Source organism: Nematolebias whitei, chromosome 9 (assembly GCF_014905685.2).
Source record: "Nematolebias whitei isolate Nwh7 chromosome 9, NemWhi1, whole genome shotgun sequence".
NCBI classification, from domain to species: domain Eukaryota; kingdom Metazoa; phylum Chordata; class Actinopteri; order Cyprinodontiformes; family Rivulidae; genus Nematolebias; species Nematolebias whitei.
Window position 1 is genome coordinate 42,397,618 of NC_056506.1, and position 22,637 is coordinate 42,420,254.

Sequence of the window (22,637 nt, forward strand, 5' to 3'; positions counted from 1 at the left end):
TACTTACTTGCTTACTTACCTATACTTACTTAATTACTTATACTTACTTACTTATACTTACTCAATTATACTTTCTTATACTTACTTACCCACTTACAGTACTTACTTATACTTACTTATTTATTTATTTATTAGCCAGTAGTGAATATTTGTATCTATATTTTTATTTTATTTATTCCTGTTCGCTGTACTTGTTTGTTTCTGTTGTACAGTACTTTGATTGGCCTTGTTGCTGTTTTAAGTGCTCTATAAATAAATTGGTATGGTATATTTCTTAAAATGGGAATGATAATGTGAATTTAGGAAAACCGTTCTAGTTGTCTGGACTCCACAACTTACAGTACTTACTTACATACTTACTTACTTACTTACTTATATTTCCTTACTTACTTAATTACTTGTACTTTCTTACTAACTTGCTTACTTATACTTATATACTTACTTACTTACTTTCTTATACTTATTTATTTACTTACTTACTTACTTAAGTAGTTACTTACTTACTTATACTTACATACGTACTTACGTATACTTACATACTTACTTATTTACAGTATTGACTTAATTACTTTTACTTACTTATTTATTTGTTTGTGTATTTTAATGTTATTTAGGTCTTTGGCAGATTATTGTGGCCATGTTCAGTGTAAAATGAACTAATTAAAAGTTAGTTCAATAATTATTATTATTATTAATTTAGTAGCAAAATAAAGATTTTTTTTAATGTTTCCACATAAATAACCACTGGTTCTGTGATGGCAGGGTTCCCCAGGTGAAAGAGGCCCAGCTGGTCCTGGAGGTCCCATAGGTCAGACAGGACGGAATGGACCACAAGGACCACCTGGCCCTGCTGGAGAAAAGGGATCTCCTGTGAGTAGTTATTATTTTTTTATTAATAATAAAAGCTTTATTAATATTTTTCCTCAGTAAAATTGTTGCAGAACTTTAAAAATGTATGGAGTTGTCAGATAATTGTGATTAATGTAACTTGCAGGGAGAAAAAGGTCCTGTGGGTCCGGCTGGCCGTGATGGCATTCAAGGTCCAGTAGGTCTTCCTGGTCCAGCTGGTCCTCAAGGTCCACCTGGAGAGGATGGTGACAAGGTAAAGAAAAAAAAAAACATTACTTGCTTCGTGAATACTTCTAACCTTTGCTACAAAAAGTTTACTTTGATGTAATTCAAAAGCACATAAAGCACTCTGTGAAGAGTATCAGAACTGGTCATAGTTTCACATCTTAGCTTTTATTCTGTATTTAATGAGATCAGAGCAAGACTACACCGTTTTCCTTACAAAAAGTAAGATTTAGAGCATTCAGTTTTTGTCAAATGTTCTTAGAATGATAAAATATTTTTTCTCAGTCTTGCCATGGTGCTTTACGTTACATCTTTAATATTCACTTTGACTCACATCCAGCAATTCTCCATGACACATCTTCACTCTGTTGGTTTCATTTTGCTTCACTTATACACTAAAATAGAAAGCATGCCTCCATCCACACATAAACAAAAGTGATTTTTTTAATTTACTTGATAATAATGTACACAACCTGTTGTCCTTTACAGGATGTAAGCTTGTAGTATGTATCTAAACAAGCACTAAAATACTGAAACTGCTCACATTTTACATAAAACGTTCACCGTCACGCCAGAAAATCGCACTCTTCCAGACAATAGACTAAACCACAGAGCCGGCTTTCCACCTTTGCAACCATCACACCTCGCCAATCCAAGTCACGTCTTCCATCAAGCCTCTTTGTCAATCATCGTGCCAATGAGGTGAGACAGGAAGCCAATCAATTAATTGAAAGCACTCGCCCAAGGTCTTTCTGGGCCAATCAAATTAGAATCTCTTGGGGAATATTCACCGCCCATTTAATGTGATAAAGGTGACACTTGAAGCTATCGGACTTAGACTAAACATGGAAGGCAGGAGCTGTTAAAGATGTCCAGGAGAGATATGAGAATGTGTGTGTGTTTGTGTGTGTGTGTGTTTGTGTGTTGGACTGCAGGGTGAAGTTGGTGGACCTGGACAGAAGGGAAGCAAAGGAGACAAGGGTGAATCTGTAAGTTAGTCTCCTCATCTTTTGATGGCATTTTGATTATGTTTTTAAATGAAAATTATGGTTTCAATTAATTAACCAAGGAGCACTAATCTTGTTAAGTTAAATTAATATTAAATCCTGTTCTGAAATTGATTATATGAAATTGTCTTGCATGAAAGAGTCTGGATCTTCTAAAACACGTCATAACTGAATATTCATTCTAGTCTAAATGTCTGTGTGCTCTTTCTTTATCCAAAATATTTTTTTTTGTTTTATATAAAAGTAGTGTCAAAGTAATTTAAAAGCTTGAATTTAAATGAATTCATTTCATTAAATTGACATTTGTTTAAGGCCCAGAATATTGGGATAATGCCTAAACAGCCAGACTCCATAACATTCTCCATTTTTCCTTTTAGGGTCCACCAGGTCCAACTGGTCTCCAGGGTGTGGTTGGAGCACCTGGTCCTGCTGTGAGTACCTCTTTCTTGTCCATATAATGTCAAAGTTTACCTCAACATCATCATAAACTCGTATTTGCCTTTAAACTTCACTTTTAAAGATTCAATTCTTAGAAGGATGTATGAGCATGATAACTTTGCCAAATATCCACATCAAAAGAAGCATCCTTTGTCTTTGTTATGAGGGGACGAATGTTTGAAAGATTAAAAACTCATATTTTAAATTATCCCCAGTAGGAATTTTCTCTAAAGCCAAATTTATTTCACAAATCAGCAAATATTAAATTAGATCCCAGTCAAGAAGGGGACACATTCTGCAAGCAGCGCTTCATTTAAAAGTCTGAAGTTCAGAAAGTGTGGGTGGCAGTGTGGGCTCATTATAAACTCATCAACTGTTTGCCATTATAAACCAATGCAACTTTTATTTTGATCTTTACCTTTACTCGATGTATTTTAAACACCTATATATCAGCAAAGTTGATTTTAACTTGTGATCCTCTATTTACAAAGAGTTGCATAATGATGAGGTGCACACAAGCTCATTTTCATGCATTCATTGCAAAAACGCAGAACATCCTCCAATCATGAGGAAAGGGTTCTGTTTCTGCTGGAGCTGGTGACCTGAAGGCATCTAACAACTCACTGCTGGAAATAATAAGGCCTTACCAGCTGCTCTAGTAAAATCCCACCATCTGCAGGGCTCTGTGGGGGCTGGAAAAGCCCTGGTGAGATGAATTGCTGTAAGTAGTGCACACAGGTTGAATAGCAAATTATTGAACGGTTGTTCACCCTGGTGAGTCACTTTGTTCATTCATAAATTCAGGACTCAATCCCGAGTTATGCTGTGTTGTCTCAACATAATTAGTTTGATTGTTTGATTTGCAAGGCCTTAAAATAGACTTTAATGTTTGACTGTGTATTATATGACCAACTTCTACAGCCTGGAAAGGTCTGTGTTCAAAAGAAAAATGAATAATTCCTTTTTTTTTTCCTTAAGCCAAGACGTTATAATATATAAACGGGTCCAATTACGGTCTTTAAGATTCTGCCAAATCTCAAGACAGCCCTGTGCTGATCTTCATTATGATCTGTCAAAGTTTCCAGTTGTCGCTGTAAACAAAGCACAATGAAGATTTGGACTGAATACACAAGTATGCACATGATTTTAAATGGAGTTTTTCCTCTGTTTATAAAAAAGAACAAAGGGACACTCAATGTCATTTGATCAAAAACATCTATCAATTATCTTTACCCGCTTTTTCCTTTTTGTGTCGCTGGGGTGACTGGTGCTCATGTCCAGCCATCATTGTGCAAGAGGCAGGGGACACTCTGGACAGGTCGCAGGTCCATCACAGGGACACATAGAGACAAATGAGACAAACAACCATTCACCCTAGAAACTAGAGCAATATAGACAGACAAAAAGAAAAATCCAGAAAGATACACAGACACAGACAGATGGAGAGACACAGATGAAAACAGAGTGGTAGAAACAGACAGGCAGAGAAAGACAGACTGATGGAGAGAGACAGAGACATACCATATTTTTCGGCCCATAAGTCACAGTCTTTTGCGTAATTTGCATGCCTTGCGACTTATACGCCGAAGCGACTTCTTTATGTTTTTTTCCAATATTTATAAACCAATTTTTGGTTGAGATATGACAATTTCATTCATTCTGACATGGAAAATATTGAACACTTTCATTTTCAGCCTCTAAATGGCACTCGAGCAGTATGGCATGCCATTGTGTCATGTAATAGGTAAACATGGCTATTAATGACACAATCTACTTGCCATAGTGTGCCTCGATCATCCAGCTCCAAGATCATGCCTGGAGCAACCGTCAAATCAGCTTCATTTCGCTGCACCGCCCCGGCGAAGTGCAGCTAATTTGACCACTGAAGTGCATTTTTTAAGTAAAAGTTCAACTGAGACAAACCTTTACTTTAATTTTGAGCAAACAAATAATTGTTTTAGATGCTTATCTTCTTAAATTTCGAAGAAATGCAAATAAATTCCTCCTTCCTGATTTCCTCCCTCTGCGTGCTCACGGAGGACTGAGGCAGCAAATACTTTTGAAATGCAGCTGATTTTCCCATTGAAGTGCATTTATTAAGTAAAAGTTCACATGAGACACACCTTTCCTATAATTTTGAGCAAACAAATAATTGTTTTTCAGTGTTAATCTTGTGAAATTCTTTAAAGTCCTCCTGTGCACGCTCCCGCTGCCACCATTTGGCAACCAATCGATTTTTGGCACAACACTGGCCCACATTTCCAGGTTGTCAGCAGTGACGCATAATAGATGTGACTTATACAGCGAAGCGATATATTTACGTTTTTTTCCCCCTTTATTAAACTTATTTGGACTCATGTGACTTATAGGGCGGTGTGACATGTACGGCAGGAAATATGTTAATAAGAGACAGACAGGGAGAGAAACATGTACAGTGATGGAGACAGACAAATATTACAACCATGCTAATATGTTTAAAGTGCTGACTTTATTTGGTCAAAGACAAACTGTTTTCACCTTTTTCTTCAATTTTAACAAACATTTATTACCAACTTGATGATTTGAAGCAGCACATGTCCAGCTTTCCATGTGCTGACCATGGCTGTCACGTTCCAGCCTCCATGATGTGACAGTTCTTTGAAACGGCAGCCCTGGATTATCCAGAGAGGGCTGCGAGTCGTGCACGCTGTTTTACAAACAATAACAAATCGGGGAGCAGTTAAATCTAAGCACTTCGACCTCGGACACCGATGTGTTTGTAATCTCCCCCGAGGAGATTAAATTTGTGACTTTGTTTGTTAAAGTGTCTCTGAGCTTAAATCCACCTTGTCTGTGACTTTTCTTTTCAAAGATGTGCTCGTGTTGCCCATAATCACCTAACATTTCCCTCTAAACTCTTCTGCATTCAGCGCCAGCGCCTGGGGCTGCCTACATGTCCCAGGGCTCAGCTCGAGCTCCTCAAGCACTTTCAAGTGCTGACACGTGTTTGAATTGAAACTTCCAGTCTGTCAGCACTTCACTCTTTCCCCACAGTCTCTCCTTTAACTCGGTGCACCTCTGACTTCACAGAAGTCAGCATCTTCCACGTATACTGGTTACCATAACCCTGTGGCAACGCTGTGTTGTATCCGCACTGTTTACTGAGAGACTGTTAGGATTTCTGCTGTTTCCCTCAGGAAGCACAGAAGAACGGTGTTGTTGGCTAGGGCTCGTGCAAATGGTCAAATAGGTTTTGCCCCACAGCTAAACTTGATGTTCAAAATGACTTATGAAAGCAAATGTGTGCCCTTGAGACAGACTTTTGCCCTTTTTTGCAAAACTGTGAGCCCCATCACAAACTTGTGCAAGAACACATTATGTTGCAATAAAATGACCTTAAGAACGAACACATTCAGTAGGTTACACGTCTTTTCTGAACTCATTTAAAGTGTCCATTGACCTTCACTCCGCCATGTTGGCTTGGATTGACACCACAACCTTGAAAATGGTTGAAAACAAAATGCAAGTGTTTGAGGACTTGCGTTTGCAGAAAGCACAACTAATACAATTTTGTGACCTCTCACAGGGCAGCGATGGTGAATCGGGGCCAAGGGGACAGCAGGGTATGTTTGGCCAGAAAGGAGACGAGGGACCCAGAGGATTTCCAGGTCTACCAGGACCCGTTGGACTGCAGGCAAGTCTCCATCAAATCTCCTGCTTTTGCACACAATTGCATCTTTTACCTTTTCATTTTGTAAACACATCACTTCTAAGTCACCCCGAGGGTATGCGCCCATTACTTTCCCTTTTTCAGAGCCATCTAAAGCAGTTTGATTTCCTTCACGCCCTTTAAACCCCTACCTTTTCATCTCTCCTGTTTACATTACATCAAAACAAAGCATATTTTATTAATGCAGCTTTGACTTCTAATATCATTATATTTAGCTCCAGGGTAAATAATACTCACCCCCTCAAGGACTTCCCTGGTATTTATTCTAAAAAATCTAAAATGATTGCTATCACTTTGCATTTAGTTTGCATTTATATTAGAGGTTGGACAATTTATTTTTTTATTTTTTGTTTTGTTTTTATTTTCTATTCAGATTACATTATTTTCAAGCAGTAAACAATTCTCCTGGAGTGCTCTCAGGCCTAAATAAGACTTCCACCTGAGTATTTGAGATGACAGTCCATATATTTGATCAATAAGTCAAGTATGACATTGCTCACTGTTAATTCCTAAGAGGATCTGATCCATCGTGGGGTTTGAATGTTGGAGATAATGGAGAAAAGTACACAAAGAGCTTTTCATCAGTTCTGTTTTTTTTTATTGTTTGTTTTTTCTTGCTTTTCTTTTTTCAACTCGACACACATTGATTCTTGGGTTTTATTTATTCATTTTTGTAGCAGTTTAATGGTGTCTCTTGTGATCATAGGAAAAGCAATGACACATATAACCATTGACAGAATGTCCATGACATTCATTCCTCTTAGTTCAGTCCACTCAGTTCTTTCACAGATGTAATTTATTTAATGACATTAAGATCTTTGCAATTGTTGACTTCATCTGATTTTTATGGAATATAATTTTATCACATGATGGCTCTTCTGAAATCATATTTGTCTACATTTAAAGAATAACACTAATCGTGACAATAGGACATAGAAAAGTGAACTATTGCATGCTTGTTTTAAATATAACTAGAGAAATTGCATTTCCTGCAAAAATGCAATTTGAATGTTTATTGCTGAAGAACTTGCTGAAAAGCAGCTGAAATGAACTAAAAACATGCTGAAATGTAGCTGAAATGGAAGGACAAGCCTAAGTTAGCAGAAGAAAACAGAAAGAACACGTATTTGCTGGATTATGTTTAAACAAGTGGAAATTAGCACAAAAGTTAGGAAATTAGCTAAAAAAAAGATTAAATTAGCACACAAAAAAACTGCTGAAAAGTAGCTGAAAAGGCCTAAAGAAGTTTAAACTACCAAAAGAAAGCGGAAGGAGCTAAAATGAGCTAAACAATTTTGGAATTACCTGAAAAAGCTAAATTTAGCACAGTTTAAAAAAAAACAGCTGAAATAGCAGAAAAAACTTAAACTAGCAGAAAAAGCTGAAACAAGCTGAATGTAACATTAAAGAAGTTAATTAGACTGAAAGTAGCAAAAATCACCATGATAAACTTGAATTTATCTGAAACAGCTGAAATTAGCTAAAAATTATTTTTTTAATGTAGATTAAAAGGTGGAACAAGCTTAAATTAGCTGAAGAAAGCAGAAATTACGTTTGCTGAAAGAAACATAATAAACACAAAAAAGTGGAAATGATCTGAAAATAGCTGAAATTACCAAAACCCGTTGAAAAGAAGCTAAAAAGGCAGAAATAAGCTTAAATTACCAGAAGGAAGTGGAGAGAGCACATTTTGGATGGATTAGGTTGAAAAAGTTGAAATGACTGCAAAAAATATAAAACTAGCTGAAAAAGTGTAAATTGGCAACTACAAAAAAAAACAGCTAAATAGTAGTTGAAATAGTAGAAAAGCTGAAACTTGCAGAAGTTCGCTGAAAGGAACATAACCTAAAATTAGCAAAAAGAAGTTTGAAGAACAAAAACATTGTAGTTAGCAGACATAATCTGAAAGGAGTACAAAACAGCTGAACTTTGCTGAAATAGCTGATAAAAGTTTAAATTTGCACAAAACTAACAAAGCTGAACCAGAACAAAATGTGAAAGGAGCAGTAAAAGGTTGTAAACAGATCTAAAGATCTGAAAGATGTAAAATGAGATCAATTAATTTTCTATGAGGAAAAAAAAAATGGCAGAAAAGGCTAAATATTTCAAAAAGCTAAAATTGCACCAATACCAAAAGTCATAGCAGGATTGTCCTGAAAGAGCTGAACGTTTTGATTTATGATTTGTTAAAATAGCGTGAAACAACTGCGGGATGAGAATCGCGTCAAAAAATGTATGTAAGAAAAATGAATCACAACAGTGTGAATGCGTCATAAACATTCACACTATTAGCAGTTTTATGACGTGATCACAGATGTTGACATCTTGTTTATAAATGCAGCTGGTGTGTTTGCATGTAGAAGGTTGTTCATGATTTGTGAGATGAATAAGTCATCAGCTGAATGTTCTTGAACACACTGATTTTATTTTTTTTTCTGTCACTTTTAAATTTTATTTAAATAATTGTGTGCATGTTAAAACCCAAGCCTAAATTGAGGAATGACGTAAGATAAATACATTTTTTATGTGTTTGCTGGAATTAATTATATTTAAGATAAACAGCGCATTGACTAAAAGAGGAAAACTGAAATGGCATATGTGTTTCAAAGGGTCATAAATATCAATACGGATACTGATATTGACATTTGAATTGATTTAATGGCTCCTAATGGAAGAGGCAGAACGCATGAATTGAAGGGTTAAACGATGACGGTGGTCTGTTTGATGTACTGTACAAAGAACTGAATGGTTATGTCCTAAGGTACATAATTTGTAAAGGTGCACATTAAGAGCCAACTGTTGCAAGAACATTTCCTTCAGCAGAAGTTGTGGCACATTATTTAGAAGGAAGAACGTAAATTGTCAACTGGTGCTCGTATCTTATTTTAGCAGTTAACATACTGGTCTAATGACCATGTTTTAGTTTAAATAAGGTATAATTTAGGTTACTGTTTTCTTTCCTTCCCTTTAAATGAAACCTGTAAAAGAAGAGTAGAATGTTGGTGCACTGACTCATTTAAGCCCGTAGGCTGAAGTCATGGAACATTCCATTGGTGGCCATAAATAAAGAAAATGCTCACTTTAGAATATCTCAAAGTCAATTACCCAAAGACCCACGATGGGTGAAATTAGAGCAAAGCTCTGCTGGTCAATAGGGTTAGATTATATTATTAAGTGCAATTGGCTTTTAATTGGGCATAATGCACTCTATCCCCTCTCTTTTAATTATTTTTGGTTAAGCTGCCCTTCAATACATGGCAGCAGCTGCCAAGCTCAGCTTTTCAATGCAATTATCTGTAGCATTAATGATTTTTGACCAGGGGGAATGAATGGCTTCAGTTTAAAATCCTTCCATCAATGGAGCAGGGGGTGAGGGGGGTGATAAGTTTAAGATGAGGACATGGAGGAAAGTAAATATCCCACTTTCTCACACAGGACTGTACTTACAATTCAAGGGTAGAAAATGAAGTGCATGCCGTGCTAGAACATTTCTTTTGATATCTATTCAGAGTGTTTTATATGTTTAATTGGTGTTTTCTCATTTAAAACCTTCTCTACATGTATCCAGGGCTAAGAAGTATAACATGGAACACCACTGTTACTTCCATTATACATGACAAGCTTTATAAATTAAACAAGTTAATTATTCCCAGTCTTACACCCCTCAAGCTTACAAACTTCATGCCAATGGTCCCAGTCTCTGATAAATGTTGGCTTTCCCTATCACTGCAGATGTGTTCTAAATGAATAAAATGGGCAGAAACCTCACATGTGTTACCCCACTGATTGATATCCACATCGTTTTGGCTTTGCAGTAACACAATGAGGCTACTTTTCATATATTATTTGATAATGCATGCTCCATTATTGTAGTTAATCTAAGATAACAATAACAAAAATTAAGCAGAAAGACGATAACCTGCGAGTGACGTGTTCTTCATTTGTGTTATTGATGCACCTTTCTGAGGTGTTCAGACTCTTTCAGTCAACCATGACCGAATAGAAAAGCTGCATATTCTGCACAGCCGCCATCAATCCACGCCAGCATGAACAGAGATGGATGGAGTTTCCACCCTCTAATTTACAAAGGCTGATTACACTCAAGCCTCCCATACCATTTAATTACAATAGGTGTCCTTTTGACTAATTGTGTGTTTATACTCAGGGGTTCTGCTGGTTTTAATGCGTTTTTTTTTTCCATCCTGAAGTTCACTATTCAAAATGTGTCACCTGAAAGTACTTGGAAGCAGCAGAAGGCTGTGCATGTTCTTGTCTGGGGATTTTCTAATGTGGAGTTTTGGCTCGGGCGCTGCCTCACACGACCCATTTTTGTGTTTTCTCGTTCTCTGAACATAATGCGTCCTCTTTACAGGGTTTGCCTGGCCCTCCTGGTGAGAAGGGAGAAAATGGAGACGTAGGACAAATGGTGAGTGCAGCTCAATCTGCAGCTTTTCTTTCTTCAAAATTCACATCGTCTCCATGGGCGTCTCGCATTAATGGGATGTTGTTGGTTGTTTTTAAGCTTCGACTGATGGCTGAGTTTGGCAACTTCACAAGCAGCATGGTTTAGATTTTAGAAAATGTGCTTGTATGCAGTTTGCTGTTAATACTTTAATAGATCTATTTGTTACATAGTAAATTATTTTAGGAAGGGTTCATTTAATAAAGGATATCAGTGCTTAAATAAAATCAAGCAGTGCTAATATAACAGTATTTTTTTTGCTGAGACATTTCGTCCTTCATCCAACGGAATTCATCAGTCCGAGGAGCAACAAACAAATTGAGCCCCACAAGCAGCACACTCCCATAGTTGAGAAAAAAAAAACTTTTGGAGGTGATACGATGGTTTCTGGGGCCCACCCTCTCCCCCATCAACTCCTCTGAGGCAGCCATAACCAAAGTGGTTCAAAACATCAAAGTTCATGCTCAATAATTCAGTTATAAATCCAATGATGTTCAGTCAGATCATCTGGACAGTTTTGTTTGTTTGTTTTTCAGAGACGTTTTGTCCTTCATCCAAAGGACTTCATCAGTCATGATCTGACTGAACATTGTTGGATTTTTACCTGGATCATTGAGTCATGCTCAAATTGATAAAACTTTGATAAAGGCAGTTTGCTTCTTTTTTTTTTTACCCATCTGCCCATTGTTGTATTCCGGGGCTATTCAAATGGTGACTAGAGGGCTAGATCTGGTCCATGAGTGAACTCATGTCCGACCCATTAATGAGTTAATAAAAAATAAAAAAAAGATTTTAAATTAAGAAAAAACATCCACGACAGAAACATTTTAATCAATCTGAAATGTGTTCCTGTGTAATGGGTGTTTCATGACAAATCTATACAAACTACCCACCTAGTTTATTTAAAATAAAAATAGATTGTAAATCTTAAATTAAATTTACGTAATGGCAATAATTGCCTGAAAGCCGGTACCTGAGCCGTTGGCCTTCGGTAGCTGCGTCCTCCTAAACAGTTTAGCTGAACTGCCCTGTTCCATTCAATAGACTGAGCATTCTTCAAATGTTCCACACTAAACTCCCATTGGGAGAGATCACTCTTGAACCCCAGTAAAACCAGATAATACAAAAGTTCTGTAACCAATTACATAATTTTCAGCAGAGAAGTTTTTGCAAACTATTACAGATGCATTTGATAGAATGTCTGCACACGAATTCAGTCATTTTCTTTATAAATTAGTAGGTCAGGCATGTGTGTTGATGCTATTGAAACCAAATAATGTCTTTTTTTTAGTTAAACAAAATATGAGTACAGTTTTATCTTAATAAAACAAGCATTTATTGGTATGTGTTTTTTATATAAATAATTCATGACAGGTAGTTATCAAAAGTAGTAAAACATAATGTTATTGAATTATCTTCATGACAGGGTCCACCAGGTCCTCCCGGTCCCAGAGGTCCTCAAGGCCCGAGCGGAGCTGATGTAAGTTTGTGTTTGCATCGTTTCTCACTGTTAGATTTCATCCATACTTACCATCTCAAAATTAATGTATGACATTAGTTGATTCAAAATATATGTACATGTTTTGATTTGTGTCTTTGCGATTTCTCTCCAGGGTGCACAAGGTCCTCCTGGAGGTATCGGTTCAGCAGGAGCTGTTGGTGAGAAGGTATGAGATACTGGAGGTTGTTGTTTTAATAATATACATTTTGGCTTTTACTACGAGTTTGCTGACAATACTGGGTTCTTAATATTTCTTTTTATTGTAACTTCACAGGGAGAAACTGGTGAAGCTGGTAACCCAGGACCACCTGGAGAGCCTGGTATTGGAGTAAGTTTATAAGTTCATCAAACCGATCCTAGGATACGCTCAATAACCATGTGTTAAAAATGAGAAATTTGATTTTAAGTACTCCATCGTTCTCACTTTCAACTTGTAGAAATGGTTATGTTCCTTAAAGTCACACCAGTTGTGAAAATCTCAGCTCTGATCCGTTTTATTGATCCTGTTCAAAGCAGTAGGCACTGCTTCCCTAAGACCAGGCAGGCCTCGCGTTAGTCATGGCTGCAGGACTTCTTGAGTCTGACTCAGTCAGATTGTATTGACGTACCCGTCTGCTTCCTCATATCTGCTTACAGTAATGGATAGACCCCGTGTTCCATGTCAAATCCAGGTCAATATTTAAGGTGCCATGCTGGCATTGACTATAAGGGCTCGGCTCTAATGGGCCAACTAATGAATCTGGACTTGCAATTAAGCTTCAGCAAATGCACTCAGTCAGAGCCGCTCTGCTTTACGAACCTGTTTTTGCTGCTAGTGCTAAAAAATGCTCAAATATGTGGCACTGTGGAGGACGCAAACATATATATTTCACAACAGAATGTATGCTCTTATTGTGAAAGGGACAAAATATAAGAGTAGAAGACCAACGGTTGTAATTCATTCATTTTTCTGATATTGATGTTGGAAGACGTGGAGAATCAATCGAGACTCAAAATATTTTCTGTCTCTTTCTGCTGACTTCCACATTGGTATATAGTGCACTCAAGGAGAACCTGTTTTGGCTTTACCAACTGTCAGACGCGGAGTGGGCTGACGGTTTGTTGTCCCTGAATGCCACTGCTCGTATTGCTTGTGCATTTATCTCCTCCTGGGTGTCCCGATTTGGTGTGCCATTGGACTTGATCTCCGACAGGGGTCCCCAGTTCACCTTAGAGTTGTGGACTGCAGTGGCAGATAGCCTTGGGGGTTAAACTCCACCATACTACTGCCTACCACCCGCAGGCCAATGGTCTTTGTGAGAGGTTCCACCACACAATGAAGGCTGCACTGTGGGCCTCATTGGTGGATAATGGCTGGATGGATTGCTTGTATTGGGTTTTGTTGGACCTGCATTCAGCTCCTAAAGAGGACCTGCATTTTTTTTTCAGCTGAGATGTCCTGGGCCAACCTTTGAAGGTACTAGGGTAGTTTCTCCCGGGTCCGACGGGTTCGGTTGCTCCCAAGGGGAGTAGGACAGTCCCAACAGGGGAAAATAGATATTTCTCCCCATTGGCAGCACATTACTGTCTTCCACTGTGTTTGTGCCGAAGGACCTTATGTTGGCCGAGTATGTATTTATCCGTCATGACGCACACCATTCACCACTTCAGTCTCCTTACGATGGTCCATTTCGTGTTTTGGAGAGAGGACCTAAGGATTTTTTGGTGGAGTTTGTGGTAATCAAGAGTATTTTGGTGGATTGTTTGAAATCAGCTCATGTGTTGCCGGGGGACCCAGTTGAGTTGGCTCAGCCACTTCGTCATGACTGTCCCCCACTTTCTTTGCCCACTCTTCCGGGTTTTCCCCCTACAGCTGGGTTGCCCCTCCCTCAGGTGAATAGTTTAGTGGCAGTTGGTCCGGAGAGTCTCCTTCACTTTCAACCCCTGTTGCTGTGAAGAGCAGCCGTTGTGACCGCCTTATTAAACTCCCTAGCCGTTACCGTTAGATATTTCTTTGTGTGTGTGTGTGTATTTCTGTATTACACCTGTAATGGGTTTCACGTTATATGTTTTTGTGTTTGTGGCATTTTGTGTGTTCGGGGGGCTGTGTGGAGGACAAAAACATATATATTTCACGTCAGAATGTATGCTCTTATTGTGAAAGGAACAGAATATAAGAGGAGAAGACCAACGGTTGTAAATCATTTGTTTTTTTCTGATTTTGATGTTGGAAGAGGTGGAGAATAAAGCAAGACTCAAAATATTCTTCGGCTCTTTCTGCTGAGTTCCACAGCGCTATAGTTTTTGTTTTTATTTAAAACTGTGCAGCAGGCGATCAAATTTAAAGTTTAGTTTCTTTCTTTCGTTTGGGTTATTTTTCTGCCGGTTTTGATGCCAGCTGCAGGTTTGGACTTAATAAAACGCCTGTCTGTAGCTGTAATATCATCGTGATGTGGATGGTGGCTTTGTGGCTGTTCTGATGATATTAATGATTTATTTCCCTCAGGGCCTTCGAGGAGAAACTGGTGAGAAAGGAGAAACAGGTCCACCTGGAGCTGCTGGACCTGCTGGTGGTAGAGGACCTCCTGGAGATGATGGTCCCAAGGGTAACCCTGTATGTTGGCTACACTTAAACACACACACTCTCACACACACACACACACACAGTGATGACTAATGTGTCACTAGAGCGTTCAGCAACAGTATAACTGTCACACTTCTCAGTTGAGCTGTCTGCTGCCAGAGCTGTTGTTGACAGGGTCAAACACGTGAATAAGTCTATCAATGTCTCAATGTGTCCACAGGGTCCAGTCGGCTTCCCTGGAGACCCTGGTCCCCCTGGTGAACCTGGTACTGCTGTAAGTGCTGAATTAATACATCAATTATTTGTTTTTTTGTTTAGATTGACAGCTATTTATTATACATCACAGTAAAATGTTTATGTAGGTAAAATGCATTTATCACCTGTAATATATTTGTTTACTTTGTGTGTGTATGTGTGTATGTGTGTGTGGGTTGTTTAGGGTATTGATGGTTCACCTGGTGATAAAGGAGATGATGGAGAGGCTGGACAACCAGTAAGTCCCACTTTGTATATTTGTCTTAGTAACAAAAATCATTATTTATTGTTTTCCACTGCAAAAATAATGGGAAATATTTGAAATAAGTTTTTTTATATGACTTGTAGAAATATCAGTATTTAATATAATCTTTAATATAAACTTTATTATGAAATTGTGTTACATATATCAGTTCTAAATGCTCTTTTGAGTTTAATTTCTTGTCCAGTCATTTAACCCAACTTTTTAATTTCCAAACGTGTCAAAATCATTCTAAGAAATAAAATGTCATGTTTTTCTATGAAAAGAGATGCCCTATCATGTAGCATGGCTCCATTTTCTCTAAAGTGGAGTTAAGTGGATTTTATCTGCTCTAATTTAGGGTCCTCCAGGTCCCTCTGGTGAAGCTGGAGTACCAGGACCTCCTGGCAAAAGGGTGAGTACTTCTCAAAGTGATGCATTCAATGACACTTCTGTTCAACTTGTGAGACGGTCTCTAGTTTTAAAGGGCTCTTAACCGGCTCCAAGCTACTTCATTACCTTATGATCCATATTTATGTCATGTGCTTTAATATTAGATTAATTTCCATGCGTTTTGCAGAATATTAATCCAATTAGTAAACATTAATCTTTGAGTGGAATAATTAATTGCAAACAAAAATTGTAAAGTAAGAAAATATTGATATTTTGAGAGCCCAAGTGTTGGTATTAAAACATAAAATAGGAGTAAATTTGCTGCTAATGTTGGGAAATTAAGCTTTTTAATACTTTGTTGCACCAAATGCTGTTTCTGTTTCACCAGACTTGAGTGAGGCTTTTTAAATATTATTATTAAAAAGCATATAGTCCACAGATTATTTCTAATATATTTTAATTTCTTTTTTTCCCCATTTATTCTATCATAAGTAACTGAAGAATTTAAAAGTTTAGATGTATTTGAAATATGTAAAATTCCAAGTTAGAGATCAAGGTTTACTGTCTAATGTATTTTAAGCACATTAGTTTACAATGAGGTGACTTGATTTGAAGTACAAACCACTGTTTATACATATTAAAAGGGTTTTTATGGTAAGCACTTTTTGCCGCCCAGAATTTATATTCCTTGTGGAAGTGACAGCGTCTACAGATCAAATTTAACCCCAGCTTCCTGTCCATATTAATGGGATTTGCAGAATAATTGTTCATCCTTCAGTGAGGTAATTCTAGCTTAGTCTCCCTCACAATATCTCGCTCAAAATGACTCTAGTTTGGTGTTCATTGGTGCGTGTAACTCCTTTACATTAGCACAAAGTCATGCTTTGGTGTGCATGCACACACACAAAACTCTGCACACTCGTAATTGCCAGAGTTTGTAACCTACATTGAAGACCTGTGGCTTTTGTTTGGTCAGTTTATGATTTTAATGCCACTTTAAAGATTTAGATCAGAGCATGTCTGGAGGAAGAGCTGCTATATTTTATCGAAATATACTTAAAATATTTGACAGTTAGTTTGCACCGATGCTGCTGAACGTCACAAAACTCAGCCTCTGTCAAGATCAGGACTTGATTGCACAGTAGTCCCTCATTTATTGCGGGGGTTTGGTTCCGAACCCGCCCACAATAGTGAATGTCCGCGAAGTAGCGACGTTTTATTTATTTTAGTATGTATATATATATATACATTTTAAGGCTTTAGAAACCCTTCCCACACTCTTGCAATGTTTTAAACTCTTAAACCTATGTACTTTTAACAACATACATATATGTACTGCATAGTAGTTACTGCAAAATTTTAAATGGGGACTCTCCAGCCTTGGGACTGTTCTGGTCGGGTTCTGATTGGCTCTCTGCAGCCGTTGAGCACCAAGACGCTTTTGGAGAGAGCCGGACCTTCGGAGAGTCAGCACAAAGTCCAAATAATCCAGAGAAATCTGATGAGGGGAAGAAAAAAAAAGTCTGAATGAGCTCCAGAAAAGACACCGAACCCTAGACCGTCAAACAGCACTCGGACCGATGAGGCTGGAAGTAGTTCTGGTTCGGTTGTGATAGGCTCTCTGCAGTCACTGAGCACCAAAGTCACGAATAAGGACCAAACATTTTAGTCAGGTTCGGATCGGATCAAAACGTTCCCTCCGTTTTGGCAGAAAGCCAGAGGTGGAAAGAGTACTGAAAATTTATACTCACGTACAAGTACTGTTACACTGCTTAAATTGTACTCACTTACTAGTTGAAGTACTGGTGTTACAAAAATACTTCAGTAAAAGTACAAAGTACCCTTCTCAAAAACTACTCAGAGTATAAATTACTTTTTAACCGCTTGCTGTTTTATTGTGTTGTCAATAGAAGCATTCAGTTTGATTTGCTGTAGATAATCGCTGCATTCAAAGTACATTTCTCAGATGCTCAGAAGCTCCATCTTATTTTAGTACCAGTTAAACCAATGGCAGTGACAATATCGAAGATCTTTGTATACTTAGCCAAACTAATAACCCACACATACAACCAATAATTTTTTTTTTTTTTTTAAATGTCATAGAGGTAGCTGTAAAACCTTGTGTACCACAATATGTTGTTTGAGATTAGAAGCTGAAGTCTTGTAAGCTGCTGTCACCGTAGAGATCAAACACAATTTGCATCTGGACTCTGTCTCCTTCTCGCCCTCTGTACATGAAACATTCCTCCAGGTACGGCCACAGGCACTCGTCCTCAGCCTTGAGCTCGTCATTTCTCTGTTGACAGTGTTGTCTGTCTCCATTTTGGCTTTTTCTCCAAATCTTCGGTTCATAAATGACTCTCTACTCTATGCAGTTGTCCTTTACTTACGTCATAGGTAATTGGCGTGTTCGCGATCTGAGTTGGCTACAAAGCTGCAAATGAACTGTTTGAATATTAATTCAAATTGTGGTCGTACTCATTAGCGACTTTTGATTTTAAAAGTAGCAAAGTAGATTACATTGTCTAAATTGTACTTAAGTATGAGTAAAATAACACACTTGAAAGAAATACTCATAAAAGTACAAGTACCCAAAAAAATCTACTTAATTACATTAATGTAAGTATTTGTAATTCGTTACTCCCCCTCCCCCCCTTCCCCGCAGAAAGCACATGGCTGGAAGCACTGTTGAATTCTGGGAAGTTCACTGTTGCCTTGTGGGTAATATAGTTATTTTGGACTGGCGATACAGTGTAGAACTATTGAAAGAAAACTACAAAATGGCGGCGCCTGTCCGAATTTATTTATTTTTTTGTCATTAACTTTTTCCCAACCACCTGAGTACAGTAACATTACTGTAATGTCTACAATCATGTGTTGTGTACAAATATTTATTCATTTATTGTACGATATTATGGACTGTATGGTCACAAACTGCAATAGAGCAAGTCTGCAGACGTCCAACCGCAAAGTAGTAAGGGACTACTGTATGTATTTGAAGCTGCTGCTTTTCAGGAAATCTTAATAAGATTCTTTGAAATAGGTGAAAGTGTTGCTCAGATTTCAATTATAAAATCTAACGATGTTTGTTCTTCATAGGGACCTGTTGGACAAGCAGGTCAGGAGGGCAGACAAGGAGAAAAGGGATCCAAGGTAAGTTCCTGTAACTTTAATCGCATAAATAAAATCCCACTTTCTCAACATTTCCATTGCTCCTGCTGGACATACATTACTTGTGAAGCAAGAAATATCTTGTATTTTAACTTAAGTTCATACTTTATAGCAGTCTCACCTGCAGTATTCTGGTTTACTGTCACTTCTGAGTGATGCTTTTCACCCACAACATTTGAATATTTATTGAAAATGCTCTGGGAAATCTGCAAAAAGGTAAAGTTTCAAAATGTGAACATGTCACAGATCTCCAGGGAGACACACATTCAGCTCTTTCCTCTTAAAATCCTCCTTATATTTTAAGAAAAAAGGCAAAGTAGTCTTGTAAAATGCAATACAGTCCCTTGACAATCAGTCTGTGACAGTTTTCTAAAAATCTATAACATTGTGGTGTTTTCACGATCAAGGCGTATTGAAGAGGAAAAATCTCTTTAAGCTATAAAGACGATGTTTTGACTCCAAATTGGAAACTTTAGACTTTATGCAGTCTGAAAATGTGGCAAAAGTCAAACAAAGTCTAATTTTTTTCATTTGTTTTTATATTTCTCCTCTTCTCATGCACCCACTCATACACAGACACGACACGCACGCACGATCCACGTTTAGATAAAGGATTAGAGTTGATTTGACAAAGACAAGGCAAAGCCCGAGTGATGATTTGAGACCGTCAAATCTTGGCCTAATTGCTTGTCAGAAGGGTTTAATGCATCCCTCATATCAGCACCGCTCAATATTATGTCTGTGAAGCTTCAGCACATTAAACGTGCTGTTTCTGCTCAGACAATGGACGAAACCTGAAAACATCTGATTTGTTTGAATGTTGCAAATCCTGAAATCGCCCCACTCTTCAGCCTTCATGACAGGAAATGTGGATCATAGCACATACTGGTTGGAAAATATTAAAGTTTTTAAGCTGGATAAACACTTGCTAGTCCCTGGTACAAAGGCAGAACTGGCACTAGGTTGTTACATGGATTTAAAAAACGCAATAATGTTTGTGTTTTGGATTTAAATTCTTATAGATTGTGCACTTATCCTTTAAGAATTATTGAAAGCAAACTGAGTGAGGGAAACATTTCCAACGCAGTTTAAATTTTAAAAAATGTTCGGCAAAATTTAAACCTCATACAGCTTATTCAGATTAATTATAACTAAATTATTATGATTTGATGTTATAAAACACAACATTTAAAATCCATAACACTAAAAGGCAGATTGTTATGAAATACCAGAGTGTGCCAAGCAAAACTTGACCACCTGCTGAAAACCGTTGACACACACCGTGTAATTGTTTAGCACACTGGTTCTCAAACTGAGTTCCCCGGACCCCTGGGGGTCCATGAGCCGGTCCTTGGGGGTCCTATTTTTCAAGCACATAGATGTTTAACAACCGTTAAAATACACCAAAATGCAGGAAATCACATCTACTTTATTCAGAATGTTCTGGGGGAGGACCCCCACACCACCCTGCCCACCATTTGCTTTCCAGCATCAATTGGTTTACAAATTAAGGCCTGTTACTGGGGTTGACTGCTGCTGTTATGATTCTGTTCAGTTTTATGTGAAAGAGTTTTCTGTAATAATTTGAAGTGGCCATACATTTCTTATGTTTATTGTGTGAATACGTTTAAAAGTGTTTTTTGATCCTGCTAATCTTCTCGAAACGGTAATTTTTGGCATTTGAAATTAAAATTTTTATTAATTGTGTCTCAAATGAAAAATAACCCATGCTTCTAAAATTATAATAATTGTATTAACGCTATGAAAGAACAGGTTTTAAGTATTTATGTTACAAATATTTCCATTGCATTAAAGAGACACACTGAAGAAAATTAATTAATAAACATGAGGGTTATGAGGGGGTCCCTGAACCCAAAAGTTTGAGAACCCCTGGTTTAACATGACAGTCACCAATCCTTGCAGTCTCTACTATATGCACATGTCGATAATATCTTAATCGGTTTAAAACATCTAATGTTAAATCAAATGCAGACAGATTTTAGCCTATTTGTCTGCAGGCTGTTTTTAGACATATTTTCAACCATAAATGGCGGGGAAGTAAATATTCTGTGTTTGTTCTTCTGACATACATGAGAAAGGAGTAATGTGTGTTTGTACTTTTTTTAAGGGTGAAGCTGGAGCAGAAGGACCTGTTGGAAAAACTGGACCTGTGGGCCCTCAGGGCCCCCCTGGAAAAGCTGGTGCTGAGGGTCTTCGTGGTATTCCCGGCCCTGTTGTAAGTTTTAAAGACAAAAACAATAAGGTCTTAGTTTTACTCAAATAAAAAACGTTTGTTACACCTGAGTTTAAACTTGCCCAAAAAAAAAAGTAATGTATGGAGTAATATAAAGCGTGTTTATGACATAATGTTAGCCAAAAATAATGATGTAATGTTTGATATTTTCAGGGTGAGCAGGGACTCCCAGGTGCTTCTGGTCAAGACGGTCCTCCTGGGCCTATCGTAAGTTATTTCCTTCATCTACTCGAGTTCTCTGTCAAACAAATACTTTACACTTCTATGTATCTGTTCTGAATGTTTGATAGTGTAGCACTGCAGAGCCAGTAACTATTCAAAGATTTATTTTTTATCTGGGGATTTTTACACCCCTTAAAGGCGGACATAGTTTAATAAAGTCTTATTAATGGACGAATGTTTTATATGTAATGTTTTACTTATATTTTAATAAAGTTTCCATCCGTACATCTATAAACTTTCTCATGTCCTGCTCATAAATTATGATCTGCTCAAGACAATTTAACGAAACATCATACACATATGCATCAGTAGATGGAGCGTCTCATTCACTTTTCATCACCTGAGCTTCAAGGTCAAGGGAATAATTCAAGGTCAAATGTTATTCAAGGTCTGTTTGTCCAGGCTTTTGCTATAGATTGCTGTTTTGCTGTTTGTCGATGGACATATAATAATAATACAGTAATAGTATGTGGTGCTCTTGTTAGACTGATTACTTACTTTATAGATTTTTGCAGCTCTATAAAATGCATAAAAATGACTATTAACACAGTGATCAATGTCATTATAATATAAAATGTTATATGCTTACATTTTATTTGCAGCTAACTGATTTTTTTTCCCCGCTCAGGGACCTCCTGGACTTCCTGGCATGAAAGGTGACTCTGGATACAAAGGAGAGAAGGTAAGACTTTTTATTAGTATTCCAGTCTAAAATTGTGTTGCAACCTAGAAATACACATTATTATCTCTGCATACATAGAGTTGCACAAAACAATGTGTGCAATTTGATTTAATTTGATTTAAAAATTTAAAAAAGGCCTTCGACACTATTGATCACACCATTCTCCTTGAAAAACTGAATAAATATGGCATTAGAGGATTAGCAGTGGGTATCTAGGTATTTGAATAATAGGAGTCAGTTTGTACAGATAAACGATGTAAGATCAGAATTTGTGTTAAAGAATGTGGAGTTCCTCAGGGCTCTGTGTTGGGACCAAAATTGTTTATTTTGTATGTGAATGATCTGGTTTGTGTGTCAGGGCCTTTGAAGTGTGTTTTATTTGCAGAAGATACCACATTTTTTTGTTCGGGTGAAGGTATTGAACGGATGTTAGAGATGATACAGGCAGAATTTGTAAAAATACAAACTTGGTTCCAACTTAATAAATTATCATTAAATTTGGGGGAAAAAAAACTACATGATATTTAGTAATAGAAAATTGGCAAAATTGAAATTCATAGAGTTAATGAAATAAAATGTTGGGGTGTCGTTATTGATGAGAAGCTGACATGGAAATCTCATGTAAATTACTTAAGGATAAAAATAGCAACATCAATTGTATTATT

General features: G+C 37.4%; 1 protein-coding gene across 1 annotated transcript in view; it reads left to right on the plus strand.

Moving 5' to 3' along the window:
- The window catches only part of LOC119415217 (collagen alpha-1(XI) chain), a 90,797-nt gene that overhangs the window by 62,484 nt on the left and 5,676 nt on the right, over positions 1-22,637 (plus strand). The window contains exons 42-58 of the mRNA XM_037682375.1: positions 763-870; positions 995-1,102; positions 2,010-2,063; positions 2,459-2,512; positions 6,085-6,192; positions 10,601-10,654; positions 12,117-12,170; positions 12,304-12,357; positions 12,466-12,519; positions 14,677-14,784; positions 14,975-15,028; positions 15,194-15,247; positions 15,612-15,665; positions 18,743-18,796; positions 20,943-21,050; positions 21,222-21,275; positions 21,919-21,972. Of these exons, the coding sequence (XP_037538303.1) occupies positions 763-870; positions 995-1,102; positions 2,010-2,063; positions 2,459-2,512; positions 6,085-6,192; positions 10,601-10,654; positions 12,117-12,170; positions 12,304-12,357; positions 12,466-12,519; positions 14,677-14,784; positions 14,975-15,028; positions 15,194-15,247; positions 15,612-15,665; positions 18,743-18,796; positions 20,943-21,050; positions 21,222-21,275; positions 21,919-21,972 (1,188 nt within the window). The remainder of the gene's footprint in view (positions 1-762; positions 871-994; positions 1,103-2,009; positions 2,064-2,458; positions 2,513-6,084; positions 6,193-10,600; positions 10,655-12,116; positions 12,171-12,303; positions 12,358-12,465; positions 12,520-14,676; positions 14,785-14,974; positions 15,029-15,193; positions 15,248-15,611; positions 15,666-18,742; positions 18,797-20,942; positions 21,051-21,221; positions 21,276-21,918; positions 21,973-22,637) is intronic.